The sequence below is a fragment of the Candoia aspera genome, chromosome 1 (genome assembly GCF_035149785.1).
Source record: "Candoia aspera isolate rCanAsp1 chromosome 1, rCanAsp1.hap2, whole genome shotgun sequence".
NCBI classification, from domain to species: domain Eukaryota; kingdom Metazoa; phylum Chordata; class Lepidosauria; order Squamata; family Boidae; genus Candoia; species Candoia aspera.
In genome coordinates this window covers 95,387,596-95,407,826 of record NC_086153.1, presented here as the reverse complement: position 1 = coordinate 95,407,826, position 20,231 = coordinate 95,387,596, and the positions used below count along the sequence as shown (strand labels likewise).

At 37.9% G+C, this 20,231-nt stretch overlaps 1 protein-coding gene across 1 annotated transcript in view; it reads left to right on the top strand.

Annotated features, from left to right (window-relative positions):
- Positions 1–20,231, top strand: part of LAMA2 (laminin subunit alpha 2) — a 352,961-nt gene that overhangs the window by 145,573 nt on the left and 187,157 nt on the right. Inside the window, exons 15-17 of the mRNA XM_063295339.1 lie at positions 5,653–5,764; positions 11,116–11,229; positions 16,986–17,113. Of these exons, the coding sequence (XP_063151409.1) occupies positions 5,653–5,764; positions 11,116–11,229; positions 16,986–17,113 (354 nt within the window). The remainder of the gene's footprint in view (positions 1–5,652; positions 5,765–11,115; positions 11,230–16,985; positions 17,114–20,231) is intronic.

Genomic DNA, 20,231 nt, shown 5'->3' with positions numbered 1-20,231 from the left:
AAACCGCGCGGCGGGGTGAGCTCCCGTTGTTAATCCCAGCTCCTGCTCACCTAGCAGTTCGAAAACATGCAAATGTGAGTAGATCAATAGGTACCGCTTCGGCGGGAAGGTAACGACGTTCCGAGTCGTCATGCTGGCCACATGACCCGGAAGTGTCTATGACAACACCGGCTCCAAGGCTTAGAAACAGAGATGAGCACCGCCCCCTAGAGTCGGATTCGACTGGACTTTACGTCAAGGGAAACCTTTACCTTTACCTTTTACCTAATGTATGCAAGATACATGCACCAGGAAGCCATAAAATTATAAGAATTTTGCCTGACCAAAATGGGTCCCAGAATGTGTATACTTTTTCATATAGTCTTCAAAAAAAAATGTGCAAAAGTAACAGAAACTTTTGAAGAAAGAAGTTTGCAAAACCCTTAAAACCAAAACAGGTTGTTCTGGTGACCCTTTAGTATGTATTCACTTTAGTATGAATACAGACCTCTCAGCTTGCAGGTTTCTTCACAGCTTTGCCTTAACCTCTCATTGTTTATTTTATTTCTTTGTGTATTCCACTTGAGCCTTCTCTACTACATCTCTTCTACCTTCAAGCTTTGATCTCTCAGTCACCTCTGCTTCTGTTCCTTGTTTTTTCCTTTTTACTTTTGTGCACTGAGCTGGCTTCCTCAGCACATGTACTGTTTCACCTCTTTCTTATTTTTCAAAATCGTCCTCTAAAAGTAATTCAATTTCAGGTCCATTTTACCTTTTTTGACTTTTATTCTATAAATAGCTAAAAGTCTATTGAATGTATCCAGGGTAAAACACAGCATCAGACATATTTTCCCCAAGGCATTGCCAAGGCAGTACAAGTACTTGGAGGCCCTTGAAACACAAGAGAAGGCATCTGGCATTGCCTGGGAAAAGGTAATTAGTAGTGCCAGTAATGGGCTTTGTTTGGTGAGACCAATTTTTCCCTTTAAGAGTACTCCCATTCAAGGTTTATATTTGCAGCTAGGGCTTGGTGAGCACAGATACATCGACTACAATGTTACCCTTTCTGTAACAACATAACTCTCCTTAAGGAGATGCAGTTTAATTTACCTGCTGTCAACTCTTTCTTTTTCATTCCATTTTGAGGTCACCTTTTCTTCAGTTGTAGATAGTAAGTCATCCAGACAGATACAGGATTGCTATTCTGTAGAGTCCTTGGTGCTCTCTGAGCCTTGTTGTTTTCTTGCAGACGTTTCATTGCCAGACTAGGCAACATCTTCTGAAGAAGTTGCGTAGTCTGGCAATGAAACGTCTTCAAGAAAACAACAAGGCTCAGAGAGCACCAAGGACTCCACAGTTCAACCCTGAGCTACAAATATTCGCTTTGATTGGTACTGCTATTCTACATGTTTCCAGAACAATCAAATATATATTGTAAATAAGTTACATGCATTCATTCTAGGTTTTTTTTTTAATTGTATGGCATAGCAGTTCTAGTTTGTTGTCATATACTGATGCTTGAAATGGAGAAGGGAATATTGGAAAGATGTGGGGGCCCTGCCTCCATTCTGAGGCCTCATTTTTGCATTCATATTCTGACACAGGTAGGAGCTGCGCAGTAGACCAGGAGTTTTCAAACAGGGTTCCTCCGAATCCAGACTTCCACAAGAACTTGATGGAATTCCATGAGAAACTAAGGCCAACCCCCCTCCCCCTCAAATCACTTGAATGCAGCCACGGGCGTTCACAGCTATTTTTCTAAAGTTCAGCAGAAAAGGCAGTGTGGCTTCTGTGCTGACATGCAGAAGCTTCCCTCCCCCAAGGAAGAGTTTGTGCTCATGAAGACTCATCACACTGTGTGTGTGTGAGGCAGGCAGCACAGTTTTTTTAATGTCCAAAAAAAAAATCCTTGCACTAAACCTTTACCATCAACACCACCATTTTTTCCCCTAAAGTATAGATTATGAGACCAGGGTCCATGTGCATTGGTAGATCCCTGCACAAACAGCATGTTCAATAGAGGGAGTTGGTGATGGGATAACAGACATTACCTTGATATACACCCATTTATATGTTCATTTGTTCTGATTCTGAAACTTAACATAAGGCCATAATAGAAACAAAGATGAGGAATATAACCAATGGAGGATGCTTTACTTTATGACCAGGTCATACTTTGTCTGGCCTGGACCTCTCAGGGGAAGTTAGGCAGTGAGCAGTTCCTACCACTTTTATGATAGGCTGCAAAAAATTCCATTTCCAAAGTTTGAAAGGTCAGTAGTAGCTTTGTAGCCAGTGTTTAGATTTCAGTACTTAAGGGGAATTGAAAGTACTCAGTGAATACAACTGGGGAATAATGTTGCGTGAAATGTAGATGATGTGACCTAGAGGCTTTCCAATAGTATCATATGGTGGTGGTGATTTCCTCCCTTTCTTTTTAATCTCAGGATACAACAATTAATGTAATAGCAGATCGTAAACTGCACTGCTATTGCTTCAAAAGCTGCATCTCATTTAATCTTGTTTGCATTTAGAAGTCAACAGTGTCTACCATGCTAACAGTCATATTAAATATTTGGTCTAGATACTTGAATTTCTCAAGTATCTCCAAGATCCAGTATCCCATTACTGCCAACATTATGTACTTTAATGTCTGCTGAACGACACAGAGGAATAGAAATTACTATACTGAAGTGGAGAAAAATTGCACTGCAGCTTTTTTCAATGAATAAAAACTGTTAAACACATTAAAATACCATTTACCAAATAGCAGAACCTAATGAAAATTGGGACTGTTCAGTGAATACAAATGTGGAATAATTCTGAGTGAAATGTTCTGTGTGTAACTGTTTCTCATTGCTCCAAATTATATTACATAGCACTAGGAAAAGACACTCTGTGCTTCAGTAGGCAAATAGGATAGTAAGAATACCAGTAAATTTTGTTATGTATAGATCTTAAGTTCTTCTGATTTATTCTAGACTTTAACAAATCTTAGTATTTTTTTAAAATGTTTTGTTCTGCCTCATTTTAAAAGAAAATTTAACAATGGGGATATAGCACAAGGACATCATAAATATGAATAATGGATTTCTGGAAAGGGTAGTACATGTTAGCCTATCTCTGTTATTGGAAAAGAGCTTTGGGTAGCGTGAGAAGTGAAGACAGGATATAAATGATTTTAAAAATATATGTACTCTCCCTAGACTGGATTTCTCAAAAAAGATTTTAGGTGAATCTTCATCGACTTTACTTTTACAAAACTCTATATAAAATAAAGTATATAAAATAATATCAAATTAGTTAAATAACTGACTTCTTGTCAAAACTGTTGCTTTCTTACATATTTATATCTAAATATCCTCCCAAGAAGTAGGGAGCCAGAGATACTGTGGAACATAATAACCTTGCAGCTGATTTTATTTCTCAGAGGTCTGTAGGACATATGGACAACTAAGCCAAAAAAAAAAAAGTAAATGCAATGTGAATTGAGTATGGAAAGATTAAAAGAGGGGGTCCCAGTTGTGGGAGTGGGACTTGTAGGAACCTGGAGTTTTGAAACCAGTTTGTAGATACTTTGCAAGTTACTGGTGGAAGAGCTACCCAGTCACAGAAGGGTTGCCATGGGGTACAAAACTTACCACAGGATGTTTGCTATTGTCCCTACTTATCCTTGTCCTTCTTCTGGACTGTGAGGCACACTTCAAAGCAAAGCACTGGACCACAGCCCTTCCCTTTTTTATTTTCTAAAAAATCTCCTGGAGTTTTGAGCCAAGGAATTCTTGAGATTAAAATTATGCCCTTTGTTCTGCAGTACACCAGCTCCTCATTTATAAAAATGTATATATATAAACTCACATAGGCGCCCCCAGTTTATAATATTTTTTATAGAAATGTTGCTAATTTACTTGTTCCCAGTTTCCCTTATTACCTACCCCTGAGAAGAGTCTCCTGCTTATGGTAGTTAGAGGACCAGGGTCAGTATAGCACACATGTTCCCACTTGTAGCATGGGAGCATCTAAAGAATCACAAAACTTAGCTACTTAGTGTGCTCCCTAAGGCACTGGTTAAGATGTGAAGAGATTTTTTCAGGCCTGGATAGTGACATTACAATTAAGAAATATATTGAAATAAGTACTAGTAAATCTACTGGATTTTTTATGGATTGTACCAATTCAGATAATCGTGTCTGATTCTCGGAGACTGTCTGGACAAGTCCCTGCAATTTTCTTGGCAAGGTTTTTCAGAGGTGGTTTGCCATTGCCTTCTCCCTAGGGCTGAGAGAGAGTGACTGGCCCAAGGGCACCCAGCTGGCTCTGTGCCTAAGGCAGGATTAGAACTTGTGGTCTACCCATTTCTAGCTTGACGCCTTAACCACTACACCAAACTGGGTCTCAGGTTAATATTAGGTTGTGACTAATATTCCTAATCCAGTGAAGAAGCAGTCATTTGCCTTAACAGTTTGATGACCAATTGATTACATTAGCTTATTGGTTAAGGCCTGTCCTATCTTGGATGAAGAACCATGATGAGGTGGGTGGTTAAGTCTCTAGTGTTTATTGTTCTACTCGACTAGACAGAAATCCTGCTAAACTGAAAGACCTAGGGAAAACTCTCAGAGATTAAACCCAGAAATATAAGGTGGGCCTGCTCTGAGTTTCTTCAAAGAAAGATTCAAAGCTTCTAAACTACGCTTACATTTTTCCCCCTGGATAGGGGCCCCCTCCTGTTCACCATCAGTAGTCATGACAAGGCCTGAGATAGATAGATAGATAGATAGATAGATAGATAGATAGATAGATAGATAGATAGATATTTCTTGCAGAGTAAGATTATCTATCTATCTATCTATCTATCTATCTATCTATCTATTTCCCTCCCTCCCTCCCTCCCTCCCTCCCTCCCTCCCATGGTGGGCAACTTTTTTGCGAGTTCTGGAGTTGTACAAGTTCACCTAGCCATTGACTGATTGATTGATTGATTATGTGCCATCAAGTCATTGTTGACTCTTAGCAACCACATGGATAGGTTTCCTCTAGGAACATAGCCAGTGAGACTATAGACTGGTTTCTTGATGTGTTCTTGCTACAGCTTATAGTTGCTTATCAAATCTTTATTACTGGATTGGGAGAAGACTATGAAAAATGTCTTGTGTAACAGAAAGAAAAGCTTTTTCATCTCTCTCCTTATACTGATAGGTCTATAGAATCTTGGAAAAGAAAAGCAATTCACTTTAGAATAAGTATTTTTTCTATAACACCATTTTCCAGAGTAAAACATATTTCTAAGTAATGTCTAATCTATAAATTTAATTTAAGATTTCATTACTTTTCAGTAGGATAAGACAATGTGTTTGACAGTTTCTCAGTCAGCCTAATTCTTGGTGTGACTGTAGTATAAGTAAAACATGCAATTTACAAACTAAGCACAGTCCTACTGCTGATAACATTTGTGTGATAGTGTTCTGATGTGGGTCTGCTATGCTATAGTCTAAACATGAATACTATCAAGTCAAAAGAGACAGAGTCAATTGTTAGAATTTTTTTTACTTTATCTTAAAATACATGGTCTGTCCTCCCCACCCCCATCCAATTTAGCATAGCAAATATTATAAATGCAATGTTACTTTTATAGATCAATAGTATTTCCTCCATTTTATCCTTATATGTTAGGTTGAGTGATGTCAGCCTGGAATCTGCTGATGACTTATTGACAGGACAAAAAGATGCATCTGCTGTTGAAATTTGCCAGTGCCCTACAGGATATTCTGGTTCCTCCTGTGAAGTAAGTACCTTAATACAAAGCAGCTAAACGATTCCTACGACAGTAAATATGGGAGTTGATTAATTCCCTTTCAAATGGACCACAAACATGATTATATGCATATCTATATTGTAGGACTTGATCATCAGAATAAGCTATGGATGATTGCAACAAAAACAAGCAGAATCTCTCTGTCACGGCTGACTTTAGGCTAGTGCCATGTAGACACTAGCCTAGGGTGCCAAAGGTTAGAGGGCACTAATGCCAACCCTCCCTCTTAATCATTCTAAAAATGCAAATCTTTGCACTGGTGGGAGACAATGCCATCAGTCTTTGATGTTTAGAGGCACCATATACTCTTGAGCTAGCACTGCTCTCTATGAGTCATCATATTCTACCTTCTCTCTCTTCCACATAGCTGTAAGGAGAGGTTTGGAAACTGTGCCTTTTGGTTTTAATTAACTTTGATTTGGCAGAGCATCCCAATCTAGTTGAATGTGCTTAATTATAGGTTGTTTATCACAAACCATATTCAATCCTTAGAATGTTTCATTTAGTTTTAAAACCTCAGAATTACATAATTATTAATATAGATACTGGATATAATTGGATATTTTTAGCTCAATTAAAAAAAACTGAAATCTTTCTTATTTTAGTCCCTTATATTTGTCAGTAACAGTAGCTTTGAATTGGTATTTTCATACAGAAAGTAGCCCATTTGTGTGGGCTACTTAATGTCCATTTGTTTGGGAACAACTGTGGGTGACTTCTGCATTGACATGCATAGAATTGTGCTGTATTTTATATAATGTTCATATCATGCAGTCATGAAACAGTCCCTTGGGCTTAATCACTTTATTTGCTATCGTATTTAAAAACTCTATATATGCAGTCAAAATATGTGTCATGTTTTAGTATTTCAAAGCAAGGTAACACACTTGTGCTTGAGATGATACACAGCACTTTTCACACAGATGATGTGATTGTCTCCTCACCCCCCCCCCCAATACACACACCCATTTTTCCCCCCCTGGGATGATTGATTCATCGGTTTAGAAGATGCAGTCTTGTTGAAGGTTATAAATGTAAAATCTTTATATTTTCAACGAAATATTATCTAGCTTATACTTGGAGTATATATGCTTAACTAACTTGTCAAGGCATTGCTCATGGGGCTTTTGAATGCAAAATTTTCAAAATTATGCCTCTAAGGAAGCATTTTAAAGCACAAAGATGTTCTGTTTCACAGTACTATAAACAACGTGCCATTTATACAGGCACTCTAGGCATTTACTTGTCAGCTCTCTTCTTTTAAAACACCATGATTTTATTTATGTTATTTAGGTCATCTGATAGCAGATGTAAAAAGAAAAAACACCAAGGGCAACGTATAAAGGCTGATGATAGATTTTGAAGGTTTTTGTAGAGGTTCAAAAACTGGTTTGATCAGAAATATCAGTAGAGCAAATGCAACTAATGTATGTAATGACTATTTGTTTATTTATTTATTTGGACTTTTTCTATATTGTACTTTCATACAAAATTGAATTCCAGCATAGAAAAACCAGACATCGATATAATATAAAAACATGAAATATTGCAACATAAAATAATATTTGTCTTCTATCCTCAGTTAAAAAAAAATTGTCTGTCCCCAAAGCAAATTTAGAATTATAATTTAAGGGACAAAATAACTGAAATACTTTTCCTGAGAACACTGCACCTTAACTATCATTAGATCCAATTCTTCCTCATAGCTAAAGCTTCCATTGCCCCTGACTGAAGAACCCTATTAAAAAGGATGCCATTTTAAGTATACCTATATTTAAATATTTCCCAGGTTATACAGTAAGTAAAACCTAGTATATCTATATAGGGCAATAAAACAGATGTGGAAGGGGCATCTATCTTTTCTTCTCTGGGAATGGACTTCTGTATATATATGCAGATCCTTGTTGCTGCCCATTTTCTTACCACATCAGGTTTTTCAAAGCACATCCCATTTGAACTGACTATTATAAAACTCTAAGAGGAAGGTGGCTTGCCAAGGCATTACTGCTATTGCTATGTGCATGACCACCTATTAGTCTGTCAAATTTAGACAGCTGACTCAAGTAGATATTCGACTGCCAAGGATGGACCAGAAGCTGCTCTCCTCCATTAAATCAAAGTATATAATACTTAACTTGTATATATAATATACATAATACATACATAATATAATAAGTATATAATAATTAACTTGGCAGAAAATGTTACAAGCACTTCAACTCCTTATTTTAGAAAAAGAGCTAATGAAATACCTATTTACTGCATTTTATGACATCAAAATAATTGCCCGAGTCAGCTACCTTACTCTGCTTAACAAAAGAGATGGTCCTGACCTCCAGGAATACATGCAGCCTAATCACTCTTGCACATCACATACTTGTTGTCTAGCACCTGTGGCAAGATGCTGAGGACCTAGTAATATTAATGGATTCCACCTTGCCCTGCTTTTCATTCTGACCTAAGATTCTTCTATTCTCCAGGTTTTCTTAAGAATGGCTGTTAAATCAGTTTCCAACACAATGTGGTATGGCCCATGAGTTGCCTTTGAAATGGTGTTTCAGACTGGAAGTCATTTTTTTATGTACGAGCCCACAAGTTTTGGAGTAGAGTTTAATTCATAGAGGGCCCACCATCAGGGACTCTACCAGTTTCTGATAGACTCTTCACTTATGGGTTCCTATGATGGGATAGACATTTAAAAGAAAGAAAGCAATATCAAGATACATTTTATAAAGCACTTATATTTCTTTTCTTACCTGCTGGTATGGAAATTCCTCAAATATTTATCTGAATAAAAACAAAGCAATCAGATTGTTTTTAGACTCCTTCCTGCTGAATACATATTTTTATAATTTCTACCAAAACAACTTCAAGTGTTCTTGCAAACTTTAGTTATAAAGAAAGACCCATGATTTTCTATATATTCAGGGCAGCATAATGATTATATTTTTCTGACATGTAAGCTTTATTTTCTGTGATGTTATTCACTGCAGATCTTCACTTGATGAGGTAAAGTGTTTAAAAGAGAAACTAAAAGATTATAAGAAACATTCTGACATCATTCTGCAACACTGTGTGAACAATTTCAATCCTTAGAATCTGGAAATTTTGTTGTAGTTGCATCTCCTGAATTTTCTCCTTGCCTACAAACAGAAAGATGCAAAAACAGCCAGATACTGGCTACAAGCAGTTGTGCCTGCATGTTCAAAACTATAAAAATTATTTGTAAAATATATGATAGGTAAGAATTGCTGCCTGGCATCTTATTCTGAAGTGCAAGCAAAAGTCAGGGGATTTCTGATAACTCATACTTGAAAGATGTCACCTTGCCTGAGAAATGCCCATGCAGTAGATATAATATAGAGTATTGAATCACAATTGATAGAAAAATAGATCAAACTCCTTTTAGATGCAGCTATTGCATGTACACTAGAGTGTCACACAGTCATCTGGCCTCCCTGTGCGAGGGCTAAGAGTATGGAAGAAACTTAGTCACATAGATACTTGGCTCCCAATGCATCCATCCCAGCTGTTCAGCTCTAGACTTTCCTGTGTTGAACAGGAAGTTCTAAACCAGTTTCGACTTGTGTTCAGATGAATACAACTTCAAATCTTTCACCTCTTCACCACATAGGAAACAGAGAGGATAAGACATTGTAGTTTGGGATTGCATGAAAGTTCACTGCTCCTCCTCACTTTTAGCCCTCTTGTAAGGAAATTGAATGCCTCTATAGGGGACTGATTCTTTGTGTATCATGTACCCCTACTTGCTGCATGCACAGACCTGTTCAAACACCACACTAAACCAGTTTAACCATGATTCACTGAATTGTCAACAAAATTGAGTTCACAAAACCCACTAGGACCTAAACCATGGTTTATAAAGCATAATGGTTTTTGTAGATACAACCTAATCAAGCATAACCAATCACATTATGGTTGTATGAAACGCAACTAGAAAGCTGCATTTCTCATTATCCTGTCCCAGTCTGTTGGATAAGTTCATTAATATTGCAGTTACAGTGGCATGGATGACTATATAGGACATGTTTATCAAATGACCAGTCTTTTCACATGATTATGGCATTCTTCCATGCACATACTGTATCTGCGTGGAGTTTTTCCATGAATATCCTCTCATTCTACTAGATCTATATATGAAGGGAGTCAGAACTGTGCTTTCTTTTCTGCCTGCCAATTTGCCTTCTTTTTCTTTAACCTTTAATCCAAAGTAACTGCATTGATGTTTTAGCTATGAAATATCTTTTCTCTTGCCTTTTTTCCTTTCTTTCAATAATTTGTCTTCTAACTATGTTCAATCTGCAAATCTCAGTATGTCAAGCTATTTTATTTCCATTCTTTACTTCTCTGCTTTTATTTTGCCTTTTCAGAAGAAAGATCAGACTAAGGCTTCCTTTAGTCTTACACCAACCTTTTCAGTTCAGGTCAGTACCTAGACCATCATACCAGTGAGACAAGCTCCTTTTTTGTTTGTAGCAGTGCCAGCCTTTATTATGGATCAAAACAGTTCTCAGTTGTATGAAATATCTGAACAGAGTGTGTGCTAATATCTTGGGAGGAATAACTAGCTTTTTCCACCTTCCCTTTCTCTACCTGGCATTTAAGCCAATACATAGGTGAACCATTGAATGCCTGGCAAGACCATCTGCTTTGAGCAACACTGCATTTTGCATAGGCCAGAAGAGTATATAAACGAATATATTGGTGTGGGCTTTCAGGACACCTGGCTATAAAGACATGAGCCCAGTCAGCCCCTGCTCAGTCACCTGTGGTCTGCACAGCCGACCACTTTGCCTCTGAAGATGTCAGCCACAGTTGCCAGCAAAACATCAGGAAATCTGTTCTCTAGGCCACAGTCACTAAACCCTGAAGCCCAACGGTGCCCGGTATAAAGACTGTTTACCTTTGTTTGGAAAATTGCTAATGCCCCAAAATACAGGTTTTTGGATACAGCAAAGTGGGTTGCATGCAGTATATTTGTCCAGGGAAACAGATGGAATGGGAAAATAAAAATAAGTATTTAAAAAGGAAGGAAACAATTTAAGGAAACAAAGCAGAGCAGGGTGATGATAATGCAGACCATGTTCAGACATAACACTTAACAGACTTGGAAGAAGGGCCAGAGGAAGGAAACCATGGTCAGTGGAAATTTAATGTCACATGTCTTATATGATCACCTGTATACAGAGGTGATAAACTCTATGGTATCAAGATTCTTCTGTTATACAGAAGTGGAACTTTGTATATTTTTTCCTTTCACATTCTTCATTGTATTTTTTTAATGTTTCATTTTTTTCTAGTCATGCTGGCCAGGACACAGACGAGTTAATGGCACCATCATTGGTGGAATCTGTAGGCCATGCACATGTTATGGTCATGCAGAGTCTTGCGATGATATCACCAGCGAATGTCTGGTAAGTGCTGACTGACAGCTCAGGATAGTGTTGGAATTGGATTAACTACCTTAGGGATGCTGAGTACTTAAAGAAAAAGAAAAGCTATGATTTGACAGGAAAGAACTTTATATTGAACTGCTTCTGAAGTTAAAGAATCCCTTGGTAATATGATAAAGTAGCTACTGCACATAAGGGTGAGCAAGAAGGCTTTTGATATTGCTCTGATAGCAGTAGGTCTTACCCAAAATAGCAAAGAGAAGCTTCAGAAGCTTATGGTGTAAACATTCTAGTTTCTGTTGTGAAATTTACTTAACATATAGAATAGTATAGCAAATTAATAGTAAATGCTGTTAAAATACATCATGCAGGTATAATTGTAATTCTCAGTAAATATCATAAAAATTCTTACGAAAGAAAGCGATTGGGAAGGAAACAGTTTAGGCTACATGGAAAGGTGCATTTTCCTGATCAAATGCATAAATCCTATAGTTGCCTACTAATTCAGCATTAAATGCATTTATGTGTCAGAATAATGATACTCAGAGTGCCAGTGTTTCTAGCCTACTCACAAGCTTATTTTGACTGGGTGAATTACGCTGAATAGACTATTTTGATTAACTCAAGGGCATTTTAGTTTTATATTGTCTGACATGGCATGAAGCTTGAAACAACATTTCTCATTTCATTAGTCTTGCAGAAATTCAATTTGAACCACTGCCAGTTGAGTAGGATATCATATTCCACATTCCCTATAGTATTCAAACCAGCTCGGCATTGTTCTTTTTCTTCTCAAGGAAAAGTTTCAAGGAAAAACTAAATAAAAAGGCAGTGGATTTACAATGCAAGCTGGCATTTGAAATATCACTGTCCTTCCTGTTTTCCTTCTGTATGAAATGTCTACTCACTCTGCAGTTCTGAACAAAATAGCTTAAATTGCTGGATTTTTGAAATTGTACCTTCATGAATGGATGCCTGAAATAATTCTCATATTGATTCTATATTTAATATAGAAATATTTACAGGACAAGCTATATCTTATGAAAACTGTTTTTAAACTCTTAAATTTCCCTGTGCAGACTCATTGGTGTAATGTAGCAAATACTGATTTTTCTAAACCAAGTTCTGGCTTTGGACAGAGGTAAAATGTGCAAGCCCTAAAATTCTTGGAATCTGCTTTCCCAAATGGAATACAATCCAAATCTTGTTTTCAGTGCATGGGCGGGGTGTGGGGGGGTAGTGGAAGTGTTTAATTTTAGAATTAGTTTTCTGTAGTAATGTTACCTACAGATATAGTTTACTGTGGGAAGACTAGGTGGGAAAACATCTTTGGAACCAGGAACATACAAAAGCATCTTCAGTGCCATATCTATTTGCTGTTTTATAATGCTTCTCTGTCCTCTTTCCTGTAGCGTCCAAACATAGCCTGTTTCAGAGAAAACTATACACTATCTAAACCTTGAGAAAACTATTTCTGTTTGCTATAAGTTAAGTAGGGTTGGTTGGTGGCCAGACAGGTTCGAAAGCATGCAAATGTGAGTAGATCAATAGGTACCGCTTCGGCGGGAAGGTAACAGCGTTCCGTGTCGTCATGCCGGCCACATGACCATGGACGGGTCTATGGACAACGCCGGCTCTAACGGCTTAGAAACGGAGATGAGCACCGCCCCCTAGAGTCGGACACGACTGGACTTTACGTCAAGGGAAACCTTTACCCCCTTTAAGACATTGCACTTTTTGGCCTTCTCATTACTATTCATGGTGTTTTTCAGTAACACAACAGATAATTTAAGCAGCTAATTTACTGATACCCCTTTTGGATCTTCCTTAGCTCTGAAACATAGTTAAAAAGAAACTGAAATGTGTTTCTTTGACAGTTTGACTCATAAGAAGATCTCAGATCATGGCTACAACCTAGGTCTGTATTAAAAAGCTTACCTCTCATACACCTGTTGGAATAACTTGCAAGGTCTTTGATTCCAACAGAATATTGCATAGTACTATACATTCACGCTGTCACTGTAATGTACATAATCACTTCTTCCATAGACAGCACAAGCTATAAACATTAAGAACATCTATTTGGTTATATTGCACTATAGGCACACTCTGCCTTGCATGGTACAAAGCTATTCATGGGCCCTAGTCCTTGTGAAGTTTTATTTTGTTTTAATTTTTAATTTATTTATTTCTGACTTCGCTGCTTGTATGCTGCCCCTTCCTTGAGGCTCTGGGCAGCTAACAATGCCAACATAGATAATCCCAAATACATATAAAACCTAATAGAATAGATACAAACCAGAACATAGAAATGCCATGTACCCACCAAGCCCACCTTCGTTTTTAACACACCTCGTGTGCAAAATGGAACAATAGGTCTTCATCATTTTTCTGGAGCCCAAGAGGAATGAAGCTGACCCAATCTCTCCCTGGAGGGAGTTTCAAAGAAACTGAAAACACCAATTTCTGAGGCTCCGTCAGGTGGCAATCCTATCCGGACAGGATCTGGAGGGAATTGATGCTCTGATCTGGCTGGACAGGCAGATGAATACAGGAGAAGGCAGTCCCTTGGAAAACCAGGTCCAGAGCTATATAGGGTCTTAAAGGTATCAGTGCAACACAGAGGAGTTGCCATGTTCACATATCCCACTTTTTGTGAGCCACCAAGATTCCTTGTGATTGTGGCAGGATGCTACTTTCAGGATAATTTTAATTGGTCTTCCTGCACATTGCAGAAGGTTGGACTAGATGATTCTTGTAGATCCTTCGAAGTCCACAGTTTTATGATTCTATAAATTAGGCTGACAGGTCTAAGTGAGTGAGATGATTTATGGATATTACATCTTAAAAACAGGGAATCATCATTGTTCATTTTAGGTTTTGGAGAGTCCTGTCTGTATTCAGAAACTTCACAAAGATCCTATGTCAGCTACCTCCTCCCACATGTTGTCTTAAGACTAGAAATGCAAACCTCATTCCTTGACATTTTTTTCTTCCTGACTCCTGTTTTGCTTTATTTACAGTCTCACCTACTTCGTGCCCTCCAGATAACTTAATAATTAATAATAATTAATCTCCCTAAGCAGGATTGTATATATTACTGGTTTTCTCAACAGTTTTGGTTCTTGTTCTTGTTTTTATTTTCTTTTTTTCTTTCCCTCTAGTATTGATAAATGCAACAGCTGGCATATGAGTTGACTAACTGTGGATTTGCATACAGATGCCAGCTTCATTGGAAGTTACGTAATACTGACTAACGAATTCAATCTTTAAAGGATCTAAATTTTGTATTTGTTTTGTGCTGTTCATGGTTACCCTGAGTGGTAACTAGCAAGGCTCTTTCTTCTTCCCAGTGCTCTTCAACCACTTGAATGGTTGCTATCTGAATTTTTGTGACTTCCCCAGTACAGTGTTGTTATTGTTTTTGGTGCTGTTTTGTTTTGAGTTTAATGTTGTTTTCAACCAAGTATACATTACAATGAGTCATTTCAATTCACTTGAATGGATGAATGAATCAAGCAATCAATGGCAGTATCTCTTTGCTGCCTCCTAATGGATGTTTGGATTTTTACATTCTAGACCTGTAGCAATATTATAACAGAAATTAAAACACCAACTATCTTCTCCTTGCTGCTTTATGTTACCTTTAATTTTTCTTCTCACAACAGCCCCCTAATTGTAAACTGGGCTGAGATATAGTGACTAAGTTATCTAATGAGCTACAAGGCTCATTGGATGGACTTGAACCAGAGTCTCTCTGCTTATAGTCCAGTATATGGAACTTTGGAACAGTGGAATAATGAAACAGTGAAACTGTCGTTTTCTTTTTCTTTTCTTTTTCTTAAGTTCAGTCATGGAGCAGTGGGCCTGTTGGATCTATCTTTTGTCAATTTCACACATTTTTTTTAATGTTCTACCAGTTTGTTCTTCAGACACAGAGAACCTTAAAATGATGGTAGTATTTTTCCACCAGTCCTTAAAAGACATGCCTAAGGATAAGAAGCAACTTGTAATTGTTTTCCTGCCATTGGTTAGAGGTATAAGAAGGCAGGGGAATCCACCAAGCATGGTCTGGGATGGAACATTAGGCCATCACCATGACCAAAATGGAGGAATGGGTTGAAATCTGGAGAGGGAATTTTAAGCTGGGTTTCACATATGGGTTTTTTTTTGTGTGAACCAGGCCATCTCATATTCAAAAGTAATAAGAATAGGTGGAAAAACTAAAAAAACACAGTAAAAGTATCAAATTATGCTATATATCAGAATTGTGAATGTAGAAAGTAAAAGTACCATTAATGCTCATTTATATAATATTGATGGTATCTTTAATTGCAAGTAAGAAAATTGAAGGAAAAGGAAGAGAATTTTTGAAAGACAAAAGAAAGGATGTATCTTTCTTCCTAAATCCAATATTTGCTTGGCTTCTTCCTTCCTATTTATAATGATATTCTCTGATATAATCTACCGTTCTTGGTTGTGAGCAGCCATTAGGGGCTGGACCCTTCCCTCCTTCTTTTCTTCCTCTATCCCTCCATGAAATGAATCAAGGCAGATTTCATTAATTCAGTCAATGAAATAAATACAATAATTTGAATAATATGCCAAATTAAAAATCTATCTTAAGGCAGACATGTTACTATTAGTACCCAAATGCCTTGTGAAATGCAATGGTCTTAAGTGCCATCTTAACAGCCAAAAAGTTAGGGACACCATACATACATACATACATACATACATGGAGGCAAGATGTTACAAAGTATGGCAGCAGCCAGACAGAAAGGATCTGTAAGCTTCTTGATCCTTTCAGTCATTTCCATAGCCTTCAAGTATCACTTACCATGGTATCCTTCTGGATCATCTGTGAGGTAGTGGGGATTTGAGGCACAGTGTTACAGTGATTCTGCCTTTTCTTTAGAATGGGTGGTTCTAATCAGAGAAGTAGTGACTGAATATGGTCCAATGTGGGGTGCCTTTCCAGACAGGTTGTTAGTCTCTTTAGGGAAGAGATGCTGAAGGTCTCCATACAACATGAGGTGAATGGATGGGGACCTGACAACACTCTTTCTTCAGATCATTTTGGATATGATCTGAAATAAAGGCCAAACCTAGCATGTGACTAACTGAACTGTGTCCAAGATCTCTTCGGATAAGCCTATGGTTTCTGTAGAGGCCGTGAACGCCCAAACCCATCCAGATTCCCACTCCCAAGACATGGTAATTGAAGTCCCAGAATCAACACCAGTCCTGCTATGAGATATATGTGTTCAGGAAGGGCTGTTGCTGGACAATAGGGCAGTCAATAAACTAAGGAAATAAGCCACTACCCTGGTATCTAATCCCTACTGAATTTCATATCCATACAATATATCCTGTGCCTGGTTGCTCGTGAATTAGAATTAATTGAGGCAATGAAAAGTTCAATTAACTACTGGGGCAGGGGGAAGGGAGGGGTCTAACAGATGCCACTTCAAATTTCTGTATGGAAGATGATGGTTAGAATATTAGGCTAGAGAAACTTGGTCCAGTTGCAGCCAGCCATCTAACTTACAAGGTGATCTGAGTCATTCATTGCTTTTCAGCCTACCATGCTGTATAAAGTTGTTACAAGAATGCAGAATAGGCTGGGGTGGGGTGAGATGGGATGGGGAGTACAACGTTCGAAATCCTTGAGGAGACCTAAGGGATTCCATGCCATGTTAGATTGCTTTTAAAACCTAGTATTCTATGATGCACTGAAAAAGGTTGTTTTGTGTCTTCTTCCCCTGCCTGTTTAGAACTGCAAGCACAACACAGGTGGTCGATATTGTGATAGATGTCTTCCTGGTTTCTATGGAGATGCTACTAAAGGGAATGCTGATGACTGCCAGCTGTGTGCCTGCCCACTGAGTATACCTTCAAACAAGTAAGCTGCAAATTCAGTCAGTAAAAATACTATCAAATTGTTTCTCAAAGTATTCCTTCATCAGTTACATTAGGAAAAAAAATAGATTAGCTAGCATTAATTTACAACAAAAATTCACCAATTGCCTTATTTCAATTCTGGATAAAGCAATAAACATCTTTATGAAGTGTATTTTCATTAGTCACACAATGCTTTATTTTACATTCTACCATTTTCACAATGATCAGATAAAAGGGAAAACACTATATGTGATAGATCTATTATGATCCCAAAAGTTCAGTGTGGCAGCAAGGTCCATTTCTCCAGAGATTTTCTATAGTTCTGAATGAAACGTTTGGCAAGCTGTCCTTTAAGCACAGACCATGAGCCTATACAGTCCAGGTTAGAACAGGAATTCTGTAGGGATGGCTAATTCCTTGGATCCGGTAGGCTTGAGAAAGTCTTGCTGTGCTAACAACTAGTTGGATGTCCCCTCTTATGACTGATTCTTTACAACAAAAGCATTTATGGTCCAGGAAGAATCCATAATCTCCTCTTGGAAGGCTCAAGAATTTGACAGAGGTACAAGGAAATCTTTCCATTTTTGGACAATATAGAGTAGGGTTTCAAAAATAATTAGGAAGAGATGTGTTAGACATTGTGCTAGCATATTATCTCTGCTATTATTAAACAGTCCAAGTTTTTGCAGACTGCCATGTGAGCCTGAAAAAAGATGCTGCTGCTTTAAGAAGTTGGCTCATTAAAGTTAATGAAACTAGTAAAGCAGCCACATCTTTTTCACAAGTTCATGCAGAAGCCTGAAAATCACAAGCTCCTTTATTCAACAGCTGTGCTTACACAAGGTCCAAACTACTTCCAGATTCCCAGTATGGCATCGTCTTAACAGAGAGATTTGCTTAGCTTTCAGACTGTCAGGCGCTATTCTCAGAAAGCTACTGTCTTCACACAGCTGCTGGCTATCTGTAGCGCTTTGTGACTTGTGGGTCCTGTTATGTATTCTCATGTTGGCCATGCCAAAGCAATGCCAGAGAGGAGCTACCAGCAGGCCTCACATGCATGATGGATTTGAGAACAGTGGAGGTGGGTGGAATTAGACTTTGAAGTAGATATGGTCCTGTGTATTACCAGCTGATTATCTCTGAGCACTGTGAATTATGTACAGGGAATATATTTGAAAAATAAGTTGGAAGAAAATAATAATGTCCTTTGTCTTGCTGGACTCTTTTAATTCTCCCTTTGGAATATACAGTGTATAAAACATCTGTGCTTAAACTTGCCACACTTAAGTAAGCAGCATTCTTTTGAGGATCCAATCAGGTCATGCTAGTTGATTATGATCAAAACTCACATAGCTGGCAAACCAAAGAAATGAAATGGATTTCAGAAAGGCATCTTTAATGCTAGTCTGGGATAAAAAAAAATAATCCTGTAAGAAACAACTGTAAGAATAAATTTCAAAGGCAGGCTTAGGGTGAGTCAAGTTAAGGCAGTTCTTGAAATGCTTCCTTCCTGTTACTCCACATCTGTATTGTGTTGCTTCTCCCCACATAAAGGGAGCTATTCCTCTCCTGCCTCCTTCCAAGAGTCTCTCTCAATTATTGTGAGAAACAGAATTATCACCTAAAATAAGGGTGGGCAAGTAACTATGGGCTTATAAGTGCCCTGTGGTATTTTTGTACCCGTAAGATTCCATTGTCAAAATTCAGGTGCAAATCACCATTTCCAGTGATGTGATTTTTCACTCATTTCTGTTTTTGAACATCCTAAAATTGGACCAGTAAGCTTATGGTAAGCTTCATGCATTTATTCTTTGCAAACAAGCAATCAAACAAAAACCAAATTCTCCCAATGCCAAAAAGAAGAGCTGAAGATTGTTCTGCTACTTTGCCAGGGATGACATAGTTCATACAACCCGGGGGGTTGGGGAGAGGCGGCCACAAAAATATTACTTTCTCCTAACCTAAAACTCCCATTTGTATAATCCATCTGGGCTTTTGTATCGTGGAGAATAAGTCCCATTAAAATTAATGGGTCTTCTAAGTAGACACACATTTATTTTCTACTGCTAATCAGGAACTCTAGACTTCAGCAGAAAACACAATAATTAAAACTGCAGTTCTTATGGTTTCCATTAGTAATGGTTACCTATCAATTCATAAGACATATTAAAAATCTCAATTAGGTCTCATAATGTTGCAGATGTTAATTGGTAGTAGAAGAATGACTGTTACCATTACTTGCTTATATTTATTGCAGTACTACATTCACGTTAAACTAAGCTTTATCCTAAGGCTGCAAGTCTACTGCTGAGTTGTTTGGCAAATTTAACAGCTATGTAGTGCAAACAAATCTCAAAGTGAAATAAAAGGAAGAATAATTGAAGACTGATCTCTTTAAAATAGTAGAGTGACAGATACCCTGTTGTTTCAAACTGCTTGTGACTTTCAGCGTGCCAGCAGATTACCTCATTCCATTGTATCAATCAGATAAGGGAGGGGAAGGTATATACAGGGAAAAGAGACCAGAAGGCAGAGCTGCATGGCTAGGGTAAAATGACTTCAGAGACCATGAACTGATTATATACATGCAAATGTCTGGATTCCCAAAAGAAGCAGCTTTGTGGCTGCTATAATATTTGTAAAAAGAGAGGAAAACATGAAATAAATAAAGATAAAGCTCCGATTCTGATGTATGCAACCATTTGAAACTTCAGGCTAAAAGTGGAGAAACTGCTATTACGGTGAGAATGAGTAATGAACTTTGCGATCAGTTTCTGCTGTCTGGGGGCAAGTCTCAGTGAGATTTACTTTTGAAGAAATATATACAGGATTGCATTATGATATACTGAGATGATTGGAAATGCCCACCTCTTTTGACACTCCTGAATGTGTATAGAATTGCTTATGGATGATACCTAATTGATGTGGAAGGCGCTGTCAGCAGAATGAGAAGGATTGTGATTGTTGGCTAGTCCTCTACCCCCTCATCCTCATGCTCCCTCTCAAATCTGCTCCAGTGAATTAGAAGACTATTCAGAATAGCACAGAAGGAGGCAGTGGTTTCAGGAAACCACATCCTTCCATTCTAAAAACATCTTCTGCCAACATAAAGTCAGCAA